Source organism: Mizuhopecten yessoensis, unplaced genomic scaffold, assembly GCF_002113885.1.
Source record: "Mizuhopecten yessoensis strain PY_sf001 unplaced genomic scaffold, ASM211388v2 scaffold11149, whole genome shotgun sequence".
Classification (NCBI taxonomy): domain Eukaryota; kingdom Metazoa; phylum Mollusca; class Bivalvia; order Pectinida; family Pectinidae; genus Mizuhopecten; species Mizuhopecten yessoensis.
In genome coordinates, this window is record NW_018408904.1 from 225,264 (window position 1) to 250,717 (window position 25,454).

Below are 25,454 nucleotides of genomic sequence, written 5' to 3' on the forward strand. Positions count from 1 at the left end.
ACAATAACAATATAGAACATTTTGCTTACCTAAGGACTGATGCTCAGATACAGACGTTCCAAATTATTATTCAACATTTCATACACTAACAATGCTCGTCCTAGTCGACCAAATTGTTAGCATACTGTGAAAGCATACACTTTTGTTGAGGATTTACTAGTATATTTCGCGGTTTTTTTTTAGAGCAACAAAAGCGTACACTTAATTTCGTTTGAGGAACTGAAGACGCTAGTAATGTACATGGGCCCACTTGTATAAAACATCTCAATGTTAAGGAAATTCCCACGCAATGTATTGTCTATGGGAAATCTTAGAATTGAGGAAATCTCAAGAGTAGAGATGTTTTATACAAGTGGGCCCAGGTGTTTCAGTGACGTCGTAGTATTAGTACAGTACTAGTTGCGCTACCACTTTGTCCTAGTTAACGGTACATACAATGCTCGTCTTTGTCCACAAGGAAATATTAATAGATCAGTCATGCACTCACTTCATTCTATTTGTGAAGGCATAATAAAAGAGAGGAAAAACCGATAATAATTGCATTGAACTAGATACAGTTGTGTATCAAATATAACATAATATACAGTTGTATATTAAAATTTCAAGGACAGTCCACCCTTCGTAATACACATGATTTTTCTTGCTGCGTTCTCGTCTCGTCATTTTCGTATGGTGTATCGGGCATTTCGAAGCCGTTGTGCAAATTCCTCTAAGCAGATTTGTTCAAGGGGTTGAGAGTGAGGAAACATATAGTGGCTGTGGGAGAATTCGTATATTAAAGATTAACCGTCGTGTTACGTCACGGTCCGTTACAGAGTTTACCTCACCCAATTCTAATATTACAGGAAAACCTATCTTTCACAATTTCACAAATTGAACAATTTGTGTTTGTCAAGTGTAGACTGTTATTTCATCATAATAACTCAAACCCATCTACATACATTTCTGTATTCGTTCCTGTACATGGACACAAAAACAAACATAAATCGATATATTAGTATTGACATTAAGTTTAATAACAATAACAAGATAACAGATTGATATCAAAATTAAATAAAAAATAAATATAAACATGAGTTATTTTAGTTTCATACCATTCAACGATAAGTGATATAAAACAAATCCACGTTTGTTAAAGTTTTCTTATGAAGGCTAAATATTATAAAATTAATGAATCACGACACTAGTCTACAACGATAAATCTTAATATAGCGTCAACATTCAAACGAACGTCAAACCACACCATCGAAAAGGACATTCTTCACACCTTTGAAAACACTTGTTTGATATATGAAAAAGGTGACGTAAAGTAAAATGATTTTGACTCCTTTTTCACGGTTGCACTCTCGTCCTTTCCTCTCAATATTTCTCCTGCTTGTTTCCTAGTAGTAGCATCTACAAGCCAGTCCAGCATCTCATACAATCCCTCCCCGGTGGTGGCTGTGGTACCAAACACTTCACACAGGTGTGATTTACGGATGGTGTTGATGTCCATTTTCTCGCTTATCTCTAATGGAGTCAGAGCTCCGGATATATCCTGTTTGTTAGCCACAACGACAAGCACAACATCCTTCAGTGATTCCTCTTTCACGGTACGGTGGAGTTCCTCCCGGGCGGATTCAATTCGTTCTTTGTCATTACTATCAACTACAAAAACAAAGGCACTAGTTCCACTATAGTAATGTCTATAAAGAGGCCGAATATTGCCCCTGCCTCCTATGTCCCAAGTCACCAACTGTATGTTCTTATGTTCGACTGTCTCCACGTTGAATCCTATTGTAGGAATCGTTGTGACAACTTTACCCAGTTTCAGTCTGTAAAGAATAGTTGTTTTACCAGCAGCATCAAGTCCGTTTAATAGAACTCTAAATTCACGCTTGCGGAATAATTTGCCAAATATACCACCCATCGTTGCTGTAATGGTTAATTTACAAACACACCCCTCGTATACATTACGTACGGCATACCAAGTCGGGTATTTATATACACCTAGTTACACGTCACTGGTTGTGTGTAAACAAGGCCACGCAGTTAGAAATGACAACGCGTAAATGGGAAATAACCCACAATGTTTACTGTGTTACCACAGAAGGTTACACAATACTATTTCGACCAGATGGAAAACATAGCATGGGCTTATCGATATGTAAGAGTAGAGATATATAAATCGATTCAGAAAAGAAACAAGCACACGGAGACATCTACTATTTGCTTTGGTGAAAGATTTTGAATCAGTGAAAAATTTCAGTCGGATACAACAGATCAATAGCTGTAATGGTCCAATAGAATTACGGATCAATATATATATATATCAATTTATTAACAGTAAATACTTATACTGATATCTACAGATTTGATATCACTGAAGTTACTTCACTTTTCTTACGGTGTTCAAGTCTCACAACACGTATTGCATTATGCAGAGCAAAGTTTTGTTAAGGAGGAAATGTTTAATCGAAATGCGACGTGAAAAAGTCTCTTTAATTCATATCGTCGTCCAAAATCATTTAAATACGAACCCACGGAATTTGCAAACATGAATATTTTGGTAGTTACATATAATAAAAACAATCCAATTACGTGCACACATGTATATAGAGAGACGATTGATTTGCTTCTTTACGTTTTTGGCATTAACTTCAAAGCAAGTTTTGGTATGTGCTTTTTTATCATTATTGGAAACATCGTTTTGTTATTTTTTCTGACTAAACATCGGATAAAAAAGACGTGTTCTTAGTTAAAAGTTAAAAAACAACATGCATACCTAGATGTATTTTATCGGTTTCCCTTTCAAAAACATATAAAAAAGGAACAAAGATGTATAAATCGTACAAATCCATATCAACAACTGAATTATTTGGCAATTTCGCTATGTTACAGTTTATAAAGAATTATTAACTTGTTCAAATAATTCAAAGGAATTTATGTTTTGCCCATGTAATTCCATTCACAATACACAACCGGCAAAGCCACTAAAATGTATCGCTCATATATTCAGGGCAGAATCACTCGCAAGGTTTTGTTAATAGTCATGACGTAGAATAATGTCAAATATAGAATTAACATTGATTTTTTAAAGAATAATGAATGTAATCATCACTGAAAGATTAAAACATTGGAATAGTACATAATTACATAACTATCTCTTTTAGCATAATAGCAAAGTTCTACATTCTACACAAACAATGTACGTGTCAAAGTGTCAAAGTGTAGAAAGTCAAACTTTGATATCACATATTTCCAAACTGATGAATCTTATTGAAGATATCTCTTTTAGCGTGATTGTGGATTGATTTCAAATTTTGACGATTCTACTATCCTCCAAAGAAAAAGATAAATTTAATTTAAAAAACGAAGAAACAAAATGTCTTTCAAATTTAACATTTTTATCTTTATTTCACGTATAATTCAACTGTTAACATAAAGTGATGTTCAATGTCAAGTGCCACGAAATAAAAACAGTTTAGAGAAATGTCACGAGGGGATCAGAATTGCTCCATCGCATGCGCTTTTGGTGTACGTGTAATTACAATTTTCAGGATTATTAAATTGTTCAGATTAAACAAAGAAAATATATTCCTGAAAATTAATGACATTCGCTAACACGAACATCAACTACAACGGGTTCATTTCATGTAAGACCTATCGCAAACAGTTCGACAATTATTGTATGAACTTCTGAATTGATTACCCGATATTTTAAAAAGTGAATGAATCACGATTTTCTGATTTAATAACAAATGAAACAGGAAGACTGTCAAATTTAACAAGTATTACTCAACTGAAAAAAACAGTAAAATGGTTCTGCTTAAATTTGATCTCTCTATGACATAAAATAATCACTAAAAATTCAGCAAGTCAATGCAGAAAGCCAAACAATACTACAAAATGTACCACATATTGTCATCTCGCCAACTAAGACTGACAGATACATCCAGCATACAGAACCCAGCAGATTTGTTAAGTATCCTTCTCATTCCTATACAACAGAAATAACGTGAAGAACAATATGGAATCCTTACCAAGCCTCACAAACATTTTTGAGTGGATATACTGTTTTCATGTGTATGTCAAACGTGGATAAGTCAGAAGTCCATGAGGCAAGAAATCGTGATTTTATCGCTACAACTCGAGAATATATTGGCCAATAATCAACTGCTGCCAAAAGAACTTCCTGTATCCATACCAACACATGTCTCTATTAAAATTCTACTGACCAACCTTTACTTTGTATGTTTGTCATTATAGATGAACCGGATAATGCTATCAATTATTAAATAATCTACAAACATATTCCATGGTGTCCAGACAAAAGGAGAACATTTATCATAGATTAAAACCATTTATCATAGATTAAAACCACACGTGGACACAACCCAGACACTAATAGGTTTAACATGAACAGTAAAACAGGCAATATGGGAAATAATGTAGCATAGTAAGCTTATTCCAATTATTCACAAAATCATAAATATTACAATTTATTATAAAATCCCCAAGGAAAACGTCGAGGCATATACCGTAAAAACCCTTGCATACTGTTTCATTTCATGCATGATTAAAATTAACTCTTGAAAAGTAAACACATGTCTACTCAAAGGAAAGAAATTGATACTGTCAAATAACCTTGATTATGTTATTTGTAATAGTTGTACATTTTATTACGCTGTCAAAATACAACTAATTTTGATTAAAAATGTGTGTTTTCATTTAAGGTTTCAGATTTTACAGAATGCATTGACTATATGACTAAGACATATTCAATTTATTTTTTATTCAAGCTATAAATGTTTGATGTAATAACTGTAAAGAAAACTTGTAATCTTATCGAAAATAAAGGGGAGAAATTATAAGTACAGTATTATCTTATTTTTACAAGTAAACATCTGATGAATTCTTATGTTTCCATACAAAAAGTCCCAAATTTCCCTGAGACTGATATGTGCTATTTTTGGTAATGTATATGCCATGTTTGCATACATTCTCACCTAATTGGAGGCCGGAGACCAGCAGATCTCACACCCAGACTTTTGCGTTGTGGAAACCCCTTTGTCATCCCAACCTGTTTGAATGGTAAGCTAGTATTAGATCTGTTTGTACTGCTTTGGTAAGAATTGCTGTAGCTAGAATTTATATGTGTCCCGACGGTCGATTCCCATTTAAAAAATTCACAACCTTTCCTCTTATCTTGTGGATTACTTGGGCGTGATCCAGCCCCACAGGTGAAGAAGAATCTGCCCATGTTGGGCCCCGGTGTTTGAGCCATGCGCCTCTTCGACCGCTTGCCACACCCACATAAAGGCGGTGTTCCTTTCATACTACTGGTAGTGCTGTTTGGTGTTTTGATGGAGGAATTGGTTGGGGTTACAAAACCACAGAATGAGGTCAAGCTTTTCTGTCCTGCTGTGTTTTCTAGTGACACCAAAGAAGAGTTTGAAGTTCTTGATTGAGGGTGGCCAACATGACTAGGAGTTTTGAACGAGGTGGAAATAGACAGATTCTTAGTCAACTTTACTGATCTACTTGCAGAAACATTACACTGAATGTTTGGAATTGTTGTCTTACAGTTCTGTGGAGTTTGAAATACTGTTCTGTTCCTGTTGGATGTCTGGTTCAGATGTTGAGTATTACAAGTGATGCTATTGTCTCTGGATCGAAGACCAGTTGTACTTAGCTGTTTTTTAACATTTGGTGTGGATAATAGATCCGCTGTTGATATTTCCTCGTGAGAGGGATCTCTATAAATCTGATCTACTATGGATATTTTTGTTGTTGATGGAAGCTTCCTATTCACTGCAGCCTTTGGGGACCTAACAGGTATTTTACTTTTAGCAGACCTTGGACTGGAGACCATTGTAACAATTTCTCGACTGTCACTGGTTTTCCTGACAGTCCTTTGACCAGAAACAGCTGTAGGCATAATGGTTTTTCTAGTGGGTGAGGAATGTGAGATACCAAGACATGGTGATAAACGTGTGTCTGTTTTCCTCCTCTTGTTACACGGACTTGTACTGGGACTGTGTAAGGCTTGGACAGCAGGGAGGGTCTCCCGGACAGCAATGTGGTGTTCACCAGACACAAGTTTTGTTACAGCTGTGCTACTATCAACAGGCATTGCTTTTGGTAATCCCATCTTAACACCCGATTCCAAACTCTGATAACAAACCACAAACAAATCTATAGGTTAACAGGCTTTATTTGTAAAACATTGATATCATATCACATTCATTTAAATTATTGTTAAACATGCATTGAATATAAATACTTTTAAACAAATACATAATTATAAATAAAAACAATCTTAATATCCAATTCACATCAATCAATATACGTAAATAAAAACACTGGAACAATTCAACATAATTTCCAAATACATGTAATGTAAAATCCAGAAAAGAGTACCAACGGTAGAAAACCAGTCAGCTGATATGGAATTATAAAGTTGCTAAAACTACACAAGATGAAATGAAAGAAGTATGTTAAAGGTACCATAAGTTCAATAATAAAACTAGTAAAAAGTCAATAATTGAAACCAATATCCTAAATATTGGGGCTAGAGACAGTACTTTTCTATATGACAGTTTATAAGTAATCAGTCATACCGACAGGAGACTTTTAGTGGTGGTCAACACACATCCGTCTTTGGCCATCCTCCAGGCCAGCCGGGCAGTGTTACGGGAATCATGCAGACCTGGAAATAAAGCAACACATTTAAAAAAAGGCAATGTATTGCAAGATATACATAGCTCTGCACCCCCTCAACTTACGCTGAAGACAAACTTCTGTATAAAAGGTCAATAACTCCTATTAAAGTGGGGCATGGGACCTGATTGAAGTACATTGCACTCCATCATTCAAAGAGGTATTTTCACTCAAAATTTGGATATTAAAGGCGACACATTATATTTGACAGACATTGGATTTTCCCAGACAAAGCGATGTACAGTGAGCAAAGGTCATAAGGTCATCACTCTGTATTCATGTATATGGATCCTATCATCCACTAAAGGGCGGAACAGGTAAACAAGTTACCGGTCCCCCTGACTGCCTGCAGTATTAGCGTAATTGGGCAAAATGTGTCTAAGATTTTTGACAGCTGACTTCACCGATTCGGCACACGGTGGCTTAGTGAGTTGTTTTCCGTGGTTTACAAGTTGAGACACCGGTCATTTGCACTCTTTGCTTGACAAAGGAAACAGAATTTTCAAAAACTTTCAAAATAAGTTTTCAATTCCTGTTTGTGTTCAAAACAAACTTAGCCTTGAACGTTTGGGATATTTCTTTTCCTAATACCTTTCTTTGCAAAAGCTTGCTTTTAGTCTTGGTACTGAGCGTTTTCCCAAGTGAGTGAGTTTATGGGTTCTGCTGAGCAGAGACCACACCTAGCCCTTGGGTGACCGATCCTCTGCGGACACAATCATCTGCGGACACTATCTTCGTATATACGAATGGCATTAGCTGATGCGAAGACATTAAACCACAAACAAACTAGAATAATATTCACCTGAATGCTGACGCCCCTCAAATGTGATACCGAGGTCCTGTAGAGCTCCATTTAATCCCTGTGGACGTCGGTTGTAAAACTTCCTGTATGTCGCCCTCAGATCAATCCAGCTGTTCAGTTGTGGTGGCTTCAACAGTTGCTTTCTTCTACACTCATTGAAAAGGCAAACACCAAGATCCCAGTCTGATATAATAAAAAATCTGGTTTTATATTTCTAAACAAATGAAAGACATCCAAATTATATTGTACAATCCATTCCCCCCATTTACTTTGAATTTGTGATTCATGATTTATGAAATTTACTATTTTGATTAGCATCTAATTAACAACCTTTCTATCAATGAAGAAAATATGAATCTAGGATTTAATAATTCATGTTAAGATCATAACAGGTTTTACCTGACCAGGTGACGAATGTGGCAGCCTTAGAGCTGGACTGTCGGCCTCTGAGGACGGGTGAGAATGCTATCCCTTTGTCTCTACACAGACCATCTAACCACTTAGAGAACTTTTTCAGGCAAAGCCTCAGTGGAATACCTTCATCGACCAGTTCCTGCACAAGATGAAATGGTCAAAACATTTTGCAAAACTTGTAATTTTTAATATTTTGTAGTTTACATTAGCACACATGCTGTATGATCGTTACTTGTTGACTTCTGTCTGGACAGCTAAATGTAGGCTAATTGAAATGTATATTGAATTATCTCAAAATACACTAAATGTATTATCTATGAAGCTGAAAATGTATATCCAAAAGAAATACTCACTTACCTGAGTGATGCCAGTCAGTTCATGACAGAAGTCACTGAGTATAGGATGTTCGTGTGGCTGGACGTAATACTGGAACTCGCTCTCAATATCGCCTGTGGCTGTATTTAGAAGCACTGCTGGGAACTCAACTAGGACAAGAAAAAAAAAAAGGGTAAAACTCAACAGACAACACAACTTCATGTAGTACAATACCAGAGATTTCAGTGATGAAGACATTGTTTAGAAGTAGACTGCTATAGATATTAAAAAACTAATTTCTGTTATAATTATAGACCTTGTTGCACTCATAGCAACCAAGCTACTGGCCATAGATCATTACTACACACCTCTTGTTGCTTCAATAAAGGTTAAGGTCTTTTTTTTTTTAAGAAAACCTATGTACATGTAGCATTCTATGTCAGGAAGCTATATAATTGTCCAATTATCATGTTCTGAATTACAAAATGTTGCACAGATTAAAAAAACATCTTACTTATTTCCTGTGTTTGGAATTTTTTCTCCTTCCAGCAAGTGGATTCAAAGTCCAAAACTATAAGGTATTCAAAAGGCTGACCTATTGAAATAAAAAGTGTAAACAAGAATGCTCATGACAATAATGTACATGTAGAAAAATAGAATGAGAAACACCATTGACATTTTATCATTTATGTTGCAATTATATTCAGCTTTGTATCAATTTGAATTACCATGTGATACTCCTACATTGATCATGTCTACAGCCCGTTCCCTCTGAACTTGTGATAGCCATGCATGGTATACACCTGATTATACCAGTAATGAAAAACTGTACTGCTGATAATTTTTCAAGACTTTCCAATCGACAAGGGGTGAAAACAGGCCCAAGGGGCCTTAATACTCACTTGAAATCAATGACTTAAATTATAATTGATATTGGACTACAAATCGACTCTAAAATAACAAGAAAGGGTCTGGGCAATGTGAGGATCATTCCTGTTTAGTTTAGTGAAGTTAAAGAATATTTGAGCGCAAGTTGAAAATGTAAAAAGTTTAAAACAGATGGAGGACAGTCGTTCAGGAGATAAAGGCTTTTAAAGGGAAAAGTTGACGTCGGACAACATAAACTCACTTGCCCTGCGGGCAGGTGAGCTAAAAACCACAGGGCAGTTGGCCAGGGATCGTTATAATTAAGTAACTGTTTCCTTCTTAGCTTTTGTAATTGAATGTTAAAATGATTCACTAAATTAAAAATCACAGGTTTCTCTTGGGAAAGAAACCCCCAAAAATGAATGCAAATATTGCTAAAATAAAGGAAGGTGTGTGTTGATAGTGTTTAGATCTATGCAGATTGATTGACAAACAAAATAAGAATAATTCACTGAAAAAGTGAAATACATATACCCCCAGTAGTGTCAAATAAAATAAAATCTAACACTACTTCTACTTAACTAAATCTTCTAATTCTATTGGCTAATTCCATCCCTAGGAGGTTGGGCTACATCTCTCTTTTAGAAGTCTTTTGATGACCATTTCCCTGTCTAAGGACCACGATTAACTTATCACTGCATTATACTAAATTGACCTTACATCCACACACCATTGTCCTCCGACCCTTCACACAGACATTTCCACACACTCCATTCCCTTTGAGTTCCTACCACCATGCGTGTCCTGGTCATCTCCTTTGTTAACAATTACAATCTCTTTTTAATTGCCTTCTTCTTACTCTTCTGATCTTACTCACTACATCTGTCATACTTACTTGGAGACCGTGAGCATTTACTGCCACTAGACGCTGAGAGTGTCCGTTTCCGCAACAGTCCAAGTTCCCTAGAATAAAATTTACAATATGTATGCAATATGTAAAACATTTTACAGTAACGTTACTTAGTCATATCTCTACTCAAAAGCCTATTTAATAGGTCTGGTGTAGGTCAATCACTCTGGATCAGCTGCTGATCTGTTAGCAGATATATAAGACGGTCAGTTTTATTTGAATCATAATGATGTGATTTAGAGTGTCTTTTCAAAGTAAGGTTGTTGTTTACTTCTTTTGAAATATAGTACTGATGAGAAACTTGAAATGTCAAAATCTAAGATGACTGCAAGCTGGTGACCACCTTGGGTTTTTCCCCAATCTTTTTCTAAATAACAAATGCACAATTATAGACTAATAGAAACATTCAACTGTAAGTTGAGGAAGACCTGTCCAGATTTTCTTGAGAAATAGCAATAACAAAATTACATTTAGCTGTCTGGTGGCAATCTTGGTTTTTCCAATTAGTCTCAAAGTAAAAGGAAACATACCTAACTATGGACCAATAGGAACCTGTATATGAAATTTGCGAAATATCTTTCTCAAGTTCTTTTTCAGAAATACTCTGTATATAATGATTAAACACTTCAGCTGCCAAGTTGGCTGTCAGATACCATTTTGTTTTGCTAATCAGTCTCAAACAAAAAATGCAGAACTTGTACCAAGGGGAAATGGCATATAAAATTTGAGAAAGATCTGCTGAATCAATTGAATGCTTCATATCATCATTTTATACATGTATAACAATTATGTGTACATACGCTTTAAATAGCATAGCTGATTTTGACGTCAGTTTAAAATATTTAAAAATTTTTTTTTTATGTATTGCAGCTAAATCTGTCTTCAGAATCACAGGCTTATATCTTTCGACTATGCTAAAAACTGTAGGAATAGTTCTTTCAAAAATGTTTTTAAACAAGGGCATAAATAGGGGAGGTATCTTCAATTCATATACTTTACTCACATCCACTTTGATTCAAGTGTTTTGTGTCACTCGTGTTTCAAATTGGTGCATTATATATGGAGGAGAGGTGCAAAGTTTAAATCTAAGGGGAATAAATCCATTTAATTGTGGAGGCAACTCCAAAATATTGACCTTATTGAGTTATTCACATCCCTACAATGTATGTATCATGTGTACCAAGTATAAATCAATTCGAAAAAGTAACCTGTAACTGTATAATATTATAAGTTAAGATAATCATTATCTAATATTGTGACGTTAACATGATCCCGAACAAAGTAGAGCTTTGAATGATCTTTTAAAGAAAGTCATGACTAACTAATAAAAAGAATCTAGATTTTTGCACTGTTATGAACGATATTGATTAAATTTGTTACATATGAAAAAGCAAATAAAAAGACAGGTTAATTTAATTAACAAGAGGCCCAGAGGGCTGTATCGCTCACCTGGATATTTGAGCAATCATGATGGGAAAATATTCTCAAATATTTCCATATATTGAGTCACCTTGGCTTAAGAATGTTCCAGACTAAATGAAACTATATACTATTCTATCTCAGCATGCTACTGGTCAAATATCATCATCCAGTGTCTCCTTGTATTGCAGAAGAAGTGGTTGTTTATAGAATAAGATATTTACATGTTTGACCAGATAACAGTGAAAGTAGGTCAAGGTAATTTATTTGTGGAAACTTTATAGCACTCTGTCCATGGTACCAACTGGCCAAGTATCATTATTCTGGGCCTCCTGGTTATTCTTCAGAAGTATATATTTGACACCTGTGATCTTGAAAGTAGATCAAGGTCATTTATTAAGGGGAAATTTATAGGACTCTGTACCTACTTGCCAAATATTATATTGCTCTTGGCCTCTTATAAGCTCACCTGGCACTACGCAAAACTTTGTGCCAAGTTACCTCAAAATCACAGAACCAATCTTGTACGTTAAAGATGTTTTTACACCGACACAAATATTGGCAGAGAGTGTTACTGCAAAAATCACAGACCAACCATGTAACATGTCAATAGTTGCTTAATTTTTAGTCACAAAGACAAATATTGGCAGACAGTCTCATTATTGATTGTTTATCATGTTTACTAGTACGAGTTTCTTCCCCTTAACCACATATACCGATAATTTTCATATTTTGCCGATTTTGACCGATATTCGGTATATATATATGTATGGTACGGATATAATATTTTGGTATGGAACAACTTCAATCCTTGGTACAGAAAAAAATGGATTCTTGGTACGGATAAACTTAAACTTGGTAATTATTGCCGAGCGTGCGGACCGACACCTCTAGTACAGTATACTGACAGTACAGTATCGGAACGCTATAAACGAAACGGTCCTGCCTTAATCCTACAAGTACAAGGAGCAAAAATTCGCTGAATGCTAGGAGTCAGCGAAGACAACTTTGCAAACTGGGCAAATGCTTCGGGCAAATCTTTGCTGATAGAAATAGTTACCTCGCCAATTCCTTAAAATGCCGCACAAAGATCCTACAAAGCATTAAATAGATCAAGATTGTTGCGATCTGAATCACCTGAGTGTTTGCAAAATTGGTTTTTGTAGTGAGCGTTTTTAAAGCTTTTGGATGAGAGGGATTTAAAATATTAACACGTGAAACCGAAAAGTTGATACAATGATGAGATGAGGGATCTGTCTAACTCCAAGAAACCTATGACACTTTCAGATTTTATAATGAAGATGAAACGACAACAATACAGGAAACATGCACGATATTGACAGATGTATGGCAATTGATATTTAGAACTACTGGGGTTTTCGCATTTTATTACAATATGACAACAGAAGAGAAGTCGTTGGATTCTCAATCTTCGAAGAAGGTCAAGCGCATCGAATCGAAGAAGAGAAAAGCTGTGGCTTTCCTCCAGCTAGCTAAAGATGTGGAAGCGGTACGATGTTATTGCTGTTTTATAGCTATCATTTGAAATATTGTGACTTTCCCCTTTGGTTCCACAGGAGCCTGAAGTTCTGTCAAAAAATAATAATAACAGTAATACAAAAAATACCTATGATATATTTTCTAAGCATATTATAGGTATTTATTTTGTATTACTGTTGTTATCATTTTTTTTTTACAGAACTTCAGGCTCCTGTGATGGTTCTTACCAGTCACACTGGAGATTCCAGCGAGTACTACCTCAACTGGGGTGTGTCTATTTTTTAGTAAAGAAGCAAATATATAAAGACAGGTTAATCTGGCTTATAACATTGCCCTTTTCGAGCAATCACTGCATGTGATCATGCAAGTCTTTTGTCATCTTGTACTAGAAAATACAGGGAATATATAAAAGCAGTATCGAAGGTAACAGTATATGAAAAATAACTTTGTATAGAACAATACAACACCTGATATAAATCTAACTGATCATGCACGCTCCTACTACTGATAGCTCAGAATGTGTATATAAACATGCATGGCCAATCGCTCGGTTCCCCGGCCACAGCAACACACACACAGGCCTTTTACCACACTACCTGTACAGAATAGCTCAGTACGGCGATATATCACTATGCCCAGTACTGCTGATATCTCACTACGATGATAGCTCAGCCTCACTGCTTGAACTTATACTGTACAAATCTGTCAAACTCTCCTCGCTAACCTTGAGTTATCTTGACCACTCTGGGATCCCTAAAACTCCCCATAGCAACCTAATGAGTTCTCACAGTGCTGTTTTGATTTATCAATGTAGCAGACCAGAAGCAACATGGTAGCTCGCCCCTTGTTGTGTATGGTACTTTGGATTGAGCGAACGTAATGGGTAACAGTCTTATTCAGACATACCCCATTTTGGTCGCCTTATATAACCCTATGCCCCACCAGACCTGTCAATCACCCAGAGATTGTCCATATTACCTATATGTTTTGAACGGGGCTAGCTCAAGGTCAGCTTTACTCAAGCGTGTAAATGACATTGAGAATACAAAGAAACAGTGAGATTAACAAATAGAAAAAAAGCTAGCTTGGTAGGTTTTCCTCACAATATCTAGATGGTAAAGTAACAAAGTAAACTTATTTTTGGCCAGTTCATATATATATATATATCTGTATAGTATAATGATCTGGTGTATCTGGCATTAAAAAGTCAATCATAATCAGTCATCCAGAATTTGCAGTTATGAAATCCATAAAACACATTTATACGAAAGCACTCTTTTTTGTATATCTTGTATCTCAAGCAAAATTACTTTTATAGGGATTCCTAGCCGAAATTTCTTCTGGCCCTGACGCTAGACTTAGACATTTTGACAGATAAATGTCTGGTGTGGGGCCAGAGCACAGTACTATATGAAATAATGGAATTCTCCAACACCGTTTGGTATCGGTGCTGACAACAAAAATAAACAATGACACAACACATATCTTACATTATAACATATATCCATAAATGGGATATTTATTGATCCAAAATCACCCTTTTTATCACCAACAACTGCTACCATCTGTCAGTAGAGTCCTCAGTTTTCAATCATTTAAAATTTTCTACTTGAGCAATGTCTTTGATTTGTAGGTTTTGCAAATTACATGGGAATGACTAATCAACAAATAGAGGCAGATTGGAAATCTTTTAGATTAGAATAATATATTCTGTTTTTGTCCAGATCAGTATGGTTTGTTGATTTGTCACTCCCGTGTAATTTGCGTATTTACCTGTATATTTTCATTAAAAGGTTAAAGCCAGTATGAAAGATTCTGATGATGATGATGAAGTTCATACACAAGCTAAGAAACAGAAGATTCCAGAAGCCTTTGGGGATATTGCATCATTTGTTACACAGGAGAAGTCAACCAAAATATCTGAAGATAATTCTGAAGAGGTTACCAAGCCCAAACTATCAGGAGATGCCTTACTGGAACTTCGTAAAACTCTACGGGAAAAACAGAGAGCTAGCCTGGTAATTTAACTGGAATATTACTTATGTTAGTGACACAAGTACTGTATAATTAATTCTATATAAAAATAATGCCTATATATATGAAACGATAAAACCTTTGAATATGTATTCACCTACGTATACCCAATCTTACTACATTATGATTGCATGTAAAATACTATCTAAGGCATTTAAATATTTTTCAATGAAACACTATTTTGGTCTTTATGTTAGCAAGGTAATCAGGAACCAATGCTAAAGTTAAGTCACTCTGTTAAGTTTTTTGTTTGTTAGATAAAAATCCTGCATGATCAAATTTTAAAATTAGAAACAAGAAATCCAGTATGAAACAATACAGATTTTGAATTAGCTTACCAGACAAAAAGAGATTGTGTGGTGTCTGTTTTCCTGCCAATCTGTCATCAAGTGTCCATAAAACAGCTTTTTCTGCAGAACCATAAGGCCTAAAGTCATGATTTATTTGTCATGTAGCTTGATGTAGTGATTCCTCCTTCCTTTGCCAAATATGACACTACATTTTTCTACATCAAATTAAATATCTCATGCTTTTTGGGTATCACATATTTTTAGGTATATGTGATTTCAAAATTGAAATTGATCTCTGATTAAGTCCATTAGTTGTTTTTTGGTATAAAAAATGGAATCGAAATATATATATTCTTAATGTATGATGGTACATATTTTTCAAGAAGTGATTTAATTGCTACCATACACCATAAACAGGTTGTATGCATTTGTGTGTCGATATAACTGTCATAAAATATGAAGAGGTTACATTTCAATCCTTAATTACACCACAAAGTCAATAATAACAGCTTGTCTGTTCCTCCACAATACTTAAGTTTTGTTTGTTATATCTTTCTTCAGGATAAACCAAAAGTGTTCCTCACATTGGATGCTCTTGCATTAGAGTATGGTGCTATGTTGTGCAAGGAAAGCCTGATTTCTACATTACCACCACTGTTTATGTTGGATGTACAACACTTGTTGCTGTACGCCATACAGGGTAATCTTTCTTCATATAGACCAAGGTAATTCTATAAAATTACATCCTAATTAAACCCATGTTACATCTATATACCTACTTCTTAACCTTATTTCTCAGGACTTTATTGATTTCTGAACCACTAAATGGAATTTCTCCTTTGATTTGACTGGAAACATCTTTAGGCAGTGGGAAATCAAATTTGCACAATGAAGGGGCCAGCCCCCAATGAGCTGAGGGATAGGGCCAAAAAGAGGTATTTTAGCAGTATTGTTTAAAGTGACCTTTCCTGGAACTATGAACTATATATTTAGTCGAAAACTTGTTCAGATGGTGTGTTGTCAAATTTAATACATATCATGTGATGATGTTATTACAATCACAGTCAGATACACTGAATGACACTGGTCATGTGATAATGTTATTATTGAATGACTCTGCATGGTCATGTGATCATATGATAGTGTTATTATTCAATGACTCTGGTCATGTGATTATGTGATAGTGTTATCACTGAATGACCCTGGTCATGTGATCATATGATAGTGTTATTATTCAATGACTCTGGTCATGTGATTATGTGATAGTGTTATCACTGAATGACTCTGGTCATGTGATTATATGATAGTGCTATTATTCAATGACTCTGGTCATGTGATTATGTGATAGTGTTATCATTGAATGACTCTGGTCATGTGATAGTGTTATTATTCTGTTACTGGTCATGTGACTCTTGTTATGTGATAGTGTTATCATGATCACTGAATGACTCCGGTCATGTGAAAGTCTTATTACTGAATTATTATACTTAACTAGTTGGATCATAGGATGGTGTTATTTCATTTACTGACATATGATAAATAATAATGGTTTGTAGAATTGATATCAACAAAGATTGTGTTTTATGTACATCGGAACTTCATTTGAGTACAAATAATTTCTAAAAAAGCTGAAATGTTTGTGACCTTTTTTGGCGTCCCCAGGTGGTGTAAGTTGCTGAGGCCAGGCAGAGTCTCTAGTGTTGTGGTCATTGTGTTGGATGGAGTTGGAAGTGATGATTATCAAACACATCCAGAAAGTTTTTCAAATCTACGGAAGTTCTTTGAAATGGTGAGTAGAGTACGTAGATGTTGCTGAAGTTTTGAACACAATTTCACCAAAGACTTGTGATGGGGATTCAATATTCCACAAATTGAGGGGTGGATCCCCAACATGTTATATTATAAGTTGACAGGGAACTGAAAATATTTCATGTGGAAATGTTGCTTTAAACACATTCCTTACTAAGAAATATAACACATATATTAGATCCTGTTCATATGGAATGTACTTGATTATTGAAAATATGAAGGTATTTTCAATCACACTATCCTATTATTTCAGTCTGTTGACATGGTACCTCCTGTGGAGTATGGCTCTTCTGTAGCAGACGAACTGCTCTATGTTCCATTATCACTGAGGGAAAAGATACAGATTAGGAAAACTAATCATGAAAAACAGGAACATTACACAATGATTAATGTGGAACCAATGGCTCCAATCATTGGTGAAAAAGTACCACAAACAGGTCAAGTCAGTGTGATAAAAAACGAGCCTAAACAAGAAACTGCAGAAGATTCAGAAATAAAGAACATTGAAGTGACATCTGAGCAATTGCCAGCCTCAGATCGCTTTCCTAGGACACACCTTCTATTGAGTACATCACAAATGGTACTAGAAAGCTTCCCCATGCCTATCCTAAACACAAGTAAGTACTTCTCTATTTTCTATGTCATTTCTCTTGATAATAAGTTGATTTGGATTTTACAAAATAGAATACTAATGAAATATTCTCTAGAAGCTGCTTAACAAAGTCTGTCTGACAGCGGTTCTACAGTAGTATGGAGAAATGTTTTGTCCTTATCTTGATAACTAAATATGCTTTATAGATTTATCTTGCAGCAATGGTGCAGTCAGGATTTTTTTTTCGAAATTTATATTGCAAATACTTAATTTGACATACATTTTATGCTTCAGTGACATGGTTAAGAAGATATGGTGTAATATAAATGTATATATCTATATGTTAAGAACATTTTTGTCCATATCTGGGTAACTATTACTCATAAATATCATTTGTATAAGAGTTGACTACTACTAGGTTGTTGGTTTGTTTTCAGACACTGATTTTGTCTACACCAAAGAAGAATATGAAACAGTGACGAACCGTAGTCCCATTTTTGCCGTGGATTGTGAAATGGTATGCATACATGTAATCAGTCTTGGACTGGAGCAACATAATAATATCAGATGGCATTTAATTTGCTCAGATATACCATAGAAAGATTATAGGGCCTACATAATAAACCACTAGTTTTCAGACAAAAAATATAATTATCAATTTCCCAGATTTGCAGGAGGCATTTTATTTAGCCCTCAGAAGGAATTATTTACTTAAAACAGCTCAAAGAAAGTGGGTTTCATAGTATTAAGTTTCTTTATTGACATACAAAGTTTATCTGTACATATATCTTACTTTAAATCAGGTTGCATCAGTTTTCATTGGTTCATAAATTAACCCAGAGTGATATATTGTAATGATTTTTGTCTCATGTTGTATATGTGAACGTGATTACATTAGTTTTATTTGACTAAGTTTGTCTGTGTTGTGTTCGTATCGTAACTGACTATGACATATGATGTGGTTAATATAACTAGAGAAACATTAACATAATCCGGTAAAACTGACTGTAATCAAAGACTCGCACATAATGGTCAGTGGCTGATTGCTTGTTGATGGCCAGCTGCAATCTCTTCCCAGAGTTGTCCTTCCTTACTCTCACTTACACCACCTCTGTCAACGGCTGAATGTCAAGAATATTGGCAAAGTCTTGAAAATCTATTTTTGCCAATATAATAATTTCACTTTATTACATCATTCATCTTGCATAAACATAGTCATATGATGTGATTTGTTAAGAAGATACAAATAAAGTAAATCAATATGCATATATATTGTGGTGCATTGATGTCAAAATTAATCCGAAATTTACAAAACTTTAAAAGGTTAAATTCATGAGAGAAAAAACTTCGCGAGGAAAAAGCAAAGTTACGTATTTGTATTGTTAACAAGTTTTGTTGCCGGAAGCAATACTACGGTTACCTATTTATTAATACTTTTCACATAAACTCACATATCACCACATTATGTATCTTTTATTAATGTTTGACATAAATAAATTTGTTGATCGTCATTTGTCTTAGAGTTCCGTGTACCAAGGGACATAATCCAAGATGGCGATCTCTCAGAATCGTCGATCTTTTCCTGAAAAAAACTTGAATTTTTCTATACCTGTGTATTTTACGCACCCCCCACTTTGGGTATTAAATTTCTGAAAAAAAAGTGCGCAAATTACATGGGATTTTAAGGTATATGGCTGATGTATAGTGACGAAGGCAAGATGCTGTTGATGTGGGCAATCAACAGCACTTCAGTCAGATATCCTTGATATGTTGGGTTAGGACATGACATGTAGTCAATTCAAATTGATTAAGATATGAATTTATTGACATAAAGGCTTAAACATTTCCTTTGACATTGGTAAAATTACCACAATCATTTTTGGTGACAACAGTAGATATATAGCTGATGAAAATCAGTGAGTGATTGTAGTCAGTTTGTGCAGACTACATAAACTTGTATAGAAAAAATGACTGTTGATTGATCAAGGTAACTTCTTGTGTTGTATGCTAATTCTTGTAGTTATATTTTTTTTCAAGTGTTTGACAGTTAGAATGAAGAGTGAGTTGACCCGGGTCTCAGTGGTCAATGAGAACCTGGAGTGTATCTATGACACATTTGTGAAACCAAATTACAAAATTCGTGACTACCTCACAAGGTAAGCTCTCAACTTACATGTAATATCTACTGGATAGAGGTACATGTAAATGGGTTTAATATATATACCAATGGCTAAATACAGAGCACAGGCTTTACACTGAAAATGGGTTGGTATAGAACATGGATATAATACAGAGCATTGGTCTGATACAGACATTGGCTGGAATCTTCCTGGGATGTTTGCAAAAATGAATAACTTTGAAATGTTAAAAATGGTCAAATGGGTCAAAGATGTCAAAAAATTCAAAATACGTCTGATAATGAAAAAAAGGCCTTGAAATAAGATATTAAGCTGGTAGCTTCCTGGGTTGGAGCCGGACAAAGTTTGCTAATAAAATGACTTTGACCCATGTTCAAGGTCACAAGGGTCAAATGTGTAAAATAATTTTGACAACTTCTTCTGAATTATCAAGAAGGCTAGGGTGATGATATTTTGCCTACAGCATGCTTGATTAGATGTTTATCAAGTTTGTTCTAGTGGATGACTTGACACATTTTCAAGGTCACATGGGTCAAGTGTGTTCAAACCTTGAAACCGCTTATTCTGAATAACCAAGAGCCCAAGGATTATTATATTTGCCTTGTTGATATAAAGTGCGGAATCTGATTCACAGATGGTCAGTCAGATTATTGCTGTAAGTTTAAGTCTTCCAAAGAATATTGTTAAAATGTAGAGTACCAGGAAATAAAATCTCCCAACAAATAATTAGTAGCCATACTTAGCCTATTTAAATTAGTTTGACCTGGTTCCCCTTTGAAGGTCATAGATGTAAGATGAATAACAGGTTAGTGATACAGGCCAGCTGCACCTCTTGTTAGCATATCACTTCAGGGAAGATAACTTGCAGAATCTCAAACAGACATGTATTGCTGTAAAGTGTCCTGCTATAAGGCTCACACTAGGAACTGAAAATCTTGTCTTCAAGTACAATCATTTCTTGTTTAAAAATGAAGAAAGTGACTGTGAACAAAAGTTTGTTTAGAATCTGATATATCCTAGAATGTCTGTAAATATTGTTGTATTGGTAAATGTGGTTCATTGTCACTTTTGCAAATCAAATTGCTAAGCTGCGTTAGTTTGAAATAACCATTCAGTTAGTCCCAAATTAGAGGAAAGTTTGACTCACAAATTCACATTGACTAACAGTTACGGTTTTCTTGTCTTTTACAGATATAGTGGCATCACCAAGCAGATCCTTGATCCAGTTAAGACACGTTTGAGTGATGTCCATAAGCACTTAAGGAAGATTCTTCCTGCTGATGCCATTCTGTGTGGACAGTCACTGTGTGGTGACCTGAATGCTCTACAGGTTAGTAGCCAAGGAGGATATTTTAATTTGAACAGTTTGTATGCGTATGGACATGTTCCTGATATCCCTGGATATCTTCATTGACAGACTTATTCAACTTTCATCACTTTTGTTTTTTGATGCCCACCTGTCACATAATTGTATAGCTAGGAACATAAAAGATGCTTGCTCTTTTCACCTGTCCATTTGTGACAAGTTCAACTTTTTAAAAAGATTTCAATATGTCTAAATCAATATAATAGTTGATGCAGAGGTCAAACATTAAGGGTATTGGGTCATTTGTCTTTAAAGTTTTTCAAAGTATATATATAAATATATTTTAAACAAACACGAATGATGCCTGCATCACACAGATTGTATGCTGTCCACTGTATTTAAGTCACTGTGACCTTCACCTCTAGGTGAAATGTCAAGTAAGTTCAAAGCAAGTACTCATATTGGTTAACATTTTGTTCACAAAAATCCTGTATTTTTAGCTCACCTGGAATGGGGCTTACGGTATGGTGTGTCTTCTGTCGTCTTCTTAGAGCATCTTCTATTTAAGAACTTGAAGACCTAGGGTCATGATATTTGGCCAATAGTACCTAGGATGGAGTGATATAAACTTTCCTCAAATATATGACCTTGGTCTTCTTTCAAGGTTACATGTCAAATTTGTAAAAATCTTTAAATAACTTCTTCCAAGTACCCAGGAGGCCCAGAGTGTATGTACCTGGCATGGACTGCTATAAAGTTTCCCCAAATTAATTACCTTGACCTACTTTCAAGAACACAAGGATCAAATGTGTTAAATACCTTTAAACAACTTCTAAAGAATAACCAAGAGGCCTAGAGTAATGATATTGGCCAGTAGGTTCCTGGGATTAAGTCCTATGGATTTCCTTCATTAACTGACCTTAGCCTACTTTTAAGGTGAAAGGTAAAATTTTAATAAATCAAAAATCTTTAAACAACTCCTTCTGAATAACAAGGTGGTCAAGGGTGATGAAAGTTGGCCAGTATGTACCTGGCATGGAGTGCTATACACTTTTCCCTAAAGAAAGAACCTTTACCTACTTCCAAGGTTACAGGGATAAAATGCTTAAAATCCGTTCAAACAATTTCTTCCTCATAACCAAGAGTTCCAGGGTGATGCTATTTGACTAGTTGCATGCTTGGATAGAGTAGAAGTTCCTCCAGTAAATGACCTTGACCTAATTTAAGGTCACAGGGGTCAAATGTGTAAAAATCTTTCTAAAACCTTCTTAATAACAAAGAGTCCCAACATGCTGGGATAGAATAATACAAAGTTTCATCAAAGAAATTACCTTGACCTTCTTTCAATGTCACAAGGGTCAGGTGTCAATTATGAAAATAAAATTAAATAAACTGGAGGCCCAGGGTAATGATATTGTGCTAGTATAAAAAGAGGGTCTGGCTCTCCGAAGTGCAGCAGGGCAGTGCTCAGCAGAGGTAATCAGAGAACATTTTGTAAATTCCTCCTTTAAGTACAGATTAAATGATTTCAATCATTTAGTCTTGAACATTCTTAAGCCAAGGAGACTCAATATGTGAAAATATTTGCACAATTACTTTGAGAACAATTTCCCATGATTGCTTAAATACCAAGGCGAGTAAGACAGGCTCTCTTGGCCTCTTGTAATTTATCTTATGTTTGTAGATTACCATAGAGAATTTGTAGCTCAGACATGATTACCTATTTGTGCTCCTTCAATCATGCCTGGTTTTGTTGACAGATGTTTCACCCCTATGTGATGGACACCAGCGTAATGTACAACCTTAATGGGGACAGAAAGAGGAAGACAGGATTGAAGCGACTTACTGCTGTATTTCTTAGGTAACTAGTACTGGTGGTATGACAACACTGACCACTGGTGGTATGACAATACTGACCACTGGTGGTATGACAACACTGACCACTGGTGGTATGACAATACTGACCACTGGTGGTATGACAACACTGACCACTGGTGGTATGACAATACTGACCACTGGTGGTATGACAACACTGACCGCTGGTGATATGACAACACTGACCACTGGTGGTATGACAATACTGACCACTGGTGGTATGACAACACTGACCACTGGTGATATGACAAAACTGACCACTGGTTATATGACAACACTGACCACTGGTGATATGACATACTGACCACTGGTGGTATGACAACACTAGTACTTTCCACTGCTGATATGACACACTGACCACTGGTTATATGACATACTAACCACTGGTGATATGACAACACTGACCACTGATGATACAGAATACTGAGAACAGACTTACTTTACAGAATACTGAGTACTGACTTACTATACAAAATACTGAGTACTGACTTACTATAGTGAATTCTGAGTACTGACTTACTATACAGAATAATGACTACTGACTTACTATACAGAATACTGACTACTGACTTACTATACAGAATAATGACTACTGGCTTACTATACAGAATACTGAGTACTGACTTACTATACAAAATACTGAGTACTGACTTACTTTACAGAATACTGAGTACTGACTTACTATACAGAATACATACTGAGTACTGACTTACTATACAGACAACTAGGTACTGACTTACTATACAGAATACTGAGTACAGACTTACTTTACAGAATACTGAGTACTGACTTACTATACAGAATACATACTGAGTACTGACTTACTATACAGACAACTGAGTACTGACTTACTATACAGAATACTGAGTACAGACTTACTTTACAGAATACTGAGTACTGACTTACTATACAGAATACTTACTGAGTACTGACTTACTATACAGACAACTGAGTACTGACTTACTATACAGAATACTGAGTACTGACTTACTATACAGAATACTGAGTACTGATTTACTATAGTGAATTCTGAGTACTGACTTACTATACAGAATACTGAGGACTGACTTACTATATAGAATACTGAGTACAGACTTACTATACAGAATAATGACTACTGACTTACTATACAGAATACGGAGTACTGACTTACTATATAGAATACTGAGTACAGACTTACTATACAGAATAATGACTACTGACTTACTATACAGAATACTGAGTACTGACTTACTATACAGAATACTGAGGACTGACTAACTATATAGAATACTGAGTACTGACTTACTATAGTGAATTCTGAGTACTGACTTACTATACAGAATACTGAGTACTGACTTACTATACAGAATACTGAGTACTGACTTACTATACAGACAACTGAGTACTGACTTACTATACAGAATACTGAGTACAGACTTACTATAGTGAATTCTGAGTACTGACTTACTATACATAATACTGAGTACAGACTTACTATAGTGAATTCTGAGTAAAAACACTGGGTTTAACAAGCTGCCTACTGACTTACTATACAGAATACTAAGTACTGACTTACTATACAGAATACTGATTACTGACTTACTATACAGAATACTGAGTACTGATTTACTATACAGAATACTGAGTACTGACTTACTATACAGAATACTGAGTACTGACTTACTATACAGAATACATACCGAGTACTGACTTACTATACAGACAACTGAGTACTGACTTACTATACAGAATACTGAGTACTGACTTACTATACAGAATACTGAGTACTGACTTACTATACAGAATACTGAGTACTGACTTACTATACAGAATACTGAGTACTGACTTACTATACAGAATACTGAGTACTGACTTACTATACAGAATACTGAGTACTGACTTACTATACAGAATACTGAGTACTGACTTACTATACAGAATACTGAGTACTGACTTACTATACAGAATACTGAGTACAGACTTACTATACAGAATACCGAGTACTGACTTACTATACAGAATACTGAGTACTGACTTACTATACAGAATACTGAGTACTGACTTACTATACAGAATACTGAGTACTGACTTACTATACAGAATACTGAGTACTGACTTACTATACAGAATACTGAGTACTGACTTACTATACAGAATACTGAGTACTGACTTACTATACAGAATACTGAGTACTGACTTACTATACAGAATACTGAGTACTGACTTACTATACAGAATACTGAGTACTGACTTACTATACAGAATACCGAGTACTGACTTACTATACAGAATACTGAGTACTGACTTACTATACAGAATACTTACTACTGACTTACTATACAGAATACTGAGTACTGACTTACTATACAGAATACTGAGTACTGACTTACTTTACAGAATTCTAAGTACTGACTTACTATACAGAATACTGAGCACATACTTACTATACAGAATACTGAGTACTGACTTACTTTACAGAATACTGAGTACAGACTTACT

General features: G+C 35.2%; 3 protein-coding genes across 4 annotated transcripts in view; 1 reads left to right on the forward strand and 2 right to left on the reverse strand.

Annotated features, from left to right (window-relative positions):
• Positions 1–995: 995 nt before the first annotated feature.
• LOC110466951 (ADP-ribosylation factor-like) lies at positions 996–2,075 on the reverse strand. Its single transcript, XM_021523775.1, has one exon. It carries the CDS (start codon positions 1,907–1,909, stop codon positions 1,262–1,264), a length of 648 nt encoding a protein of 215 aa, XP_021379450.1. The 5' UTR covers positions 1,910–2,075; the 3' UTR covers positions 996–1,261.
• A 1,288-nt stretch (positions 2,076–3,363) lies between these two features.
• LOC110466927 (ERI1 exoribonuclease 2-like) lies at positions 3,364–12,533 on the reverse strand. Its single transcript, XM_021523733.1, has 8 exons — positions 12,490–12,533; positions 9,996–10,063; positions 8,748–8,828; positions 8,276–8,403; positions 7,904–8,057; positions 7,505–7,687; positions 6,603–6,691; positions 3,364–6,154 (listed from the first exon to the last, which is right to left on the reverse strand). The coding sequence occupies exons 1-8, from the start codon at positions 12,531–12,533 to the stop codon at positions 4,985–4,987; spliced, it is 1,917 nt and encodes a 638-aa protein (XP_021379408.1). The 3' UTR covers positions 3,364–4,984.
• Positions 12,534–12,636: 103 nt separating this feature from the next.
• LOC110466949 (putative RNA exonuclease NEF-sp) overlaps positions 12,637–25,454 on the forward strand; it is a 19,653-nt gene continuing 6,835 nt past the window's right edge. For both annotated transcript variants that reach the window (XM_021523772.1, XM_021523773.1), the window contains exons 1-9: positions 12,637–12,939; positions 14,723–14,947; positions 15,815–15,978; positions 16,916–17,042; positions 17,316–17,679; positions 18,092–18,171; positions 19,692–19,810; positions 20,984–21,122; positions 22,859–22,959. In XM_021523772.1, coding sequence (XP_021379447.1) covers positions 12,826–12,939; positions 14,723–14,947; positions 15,815–15,978; positions 16,916–17,042; positions 17,316–17,679; positions 18,092–18,171; positions 19,692–19,810; positions 20,984–21,122; positions 22,859–22,959 — 1,433 coding nt within the window. In that variant the 5' untranslated portion in view covers positions 12,637–12,825. The remainder of the gene's footprint in view (positions 12,940–14,722; positions 14,948–15,814; positions 15,979–16,915; positions 17,043–17,315; positions 17,680–18,091; positions 18,172–19,691; positions 19,811–20,983; positions 21,123–22,858; positions 22,960–25,454) is intronic.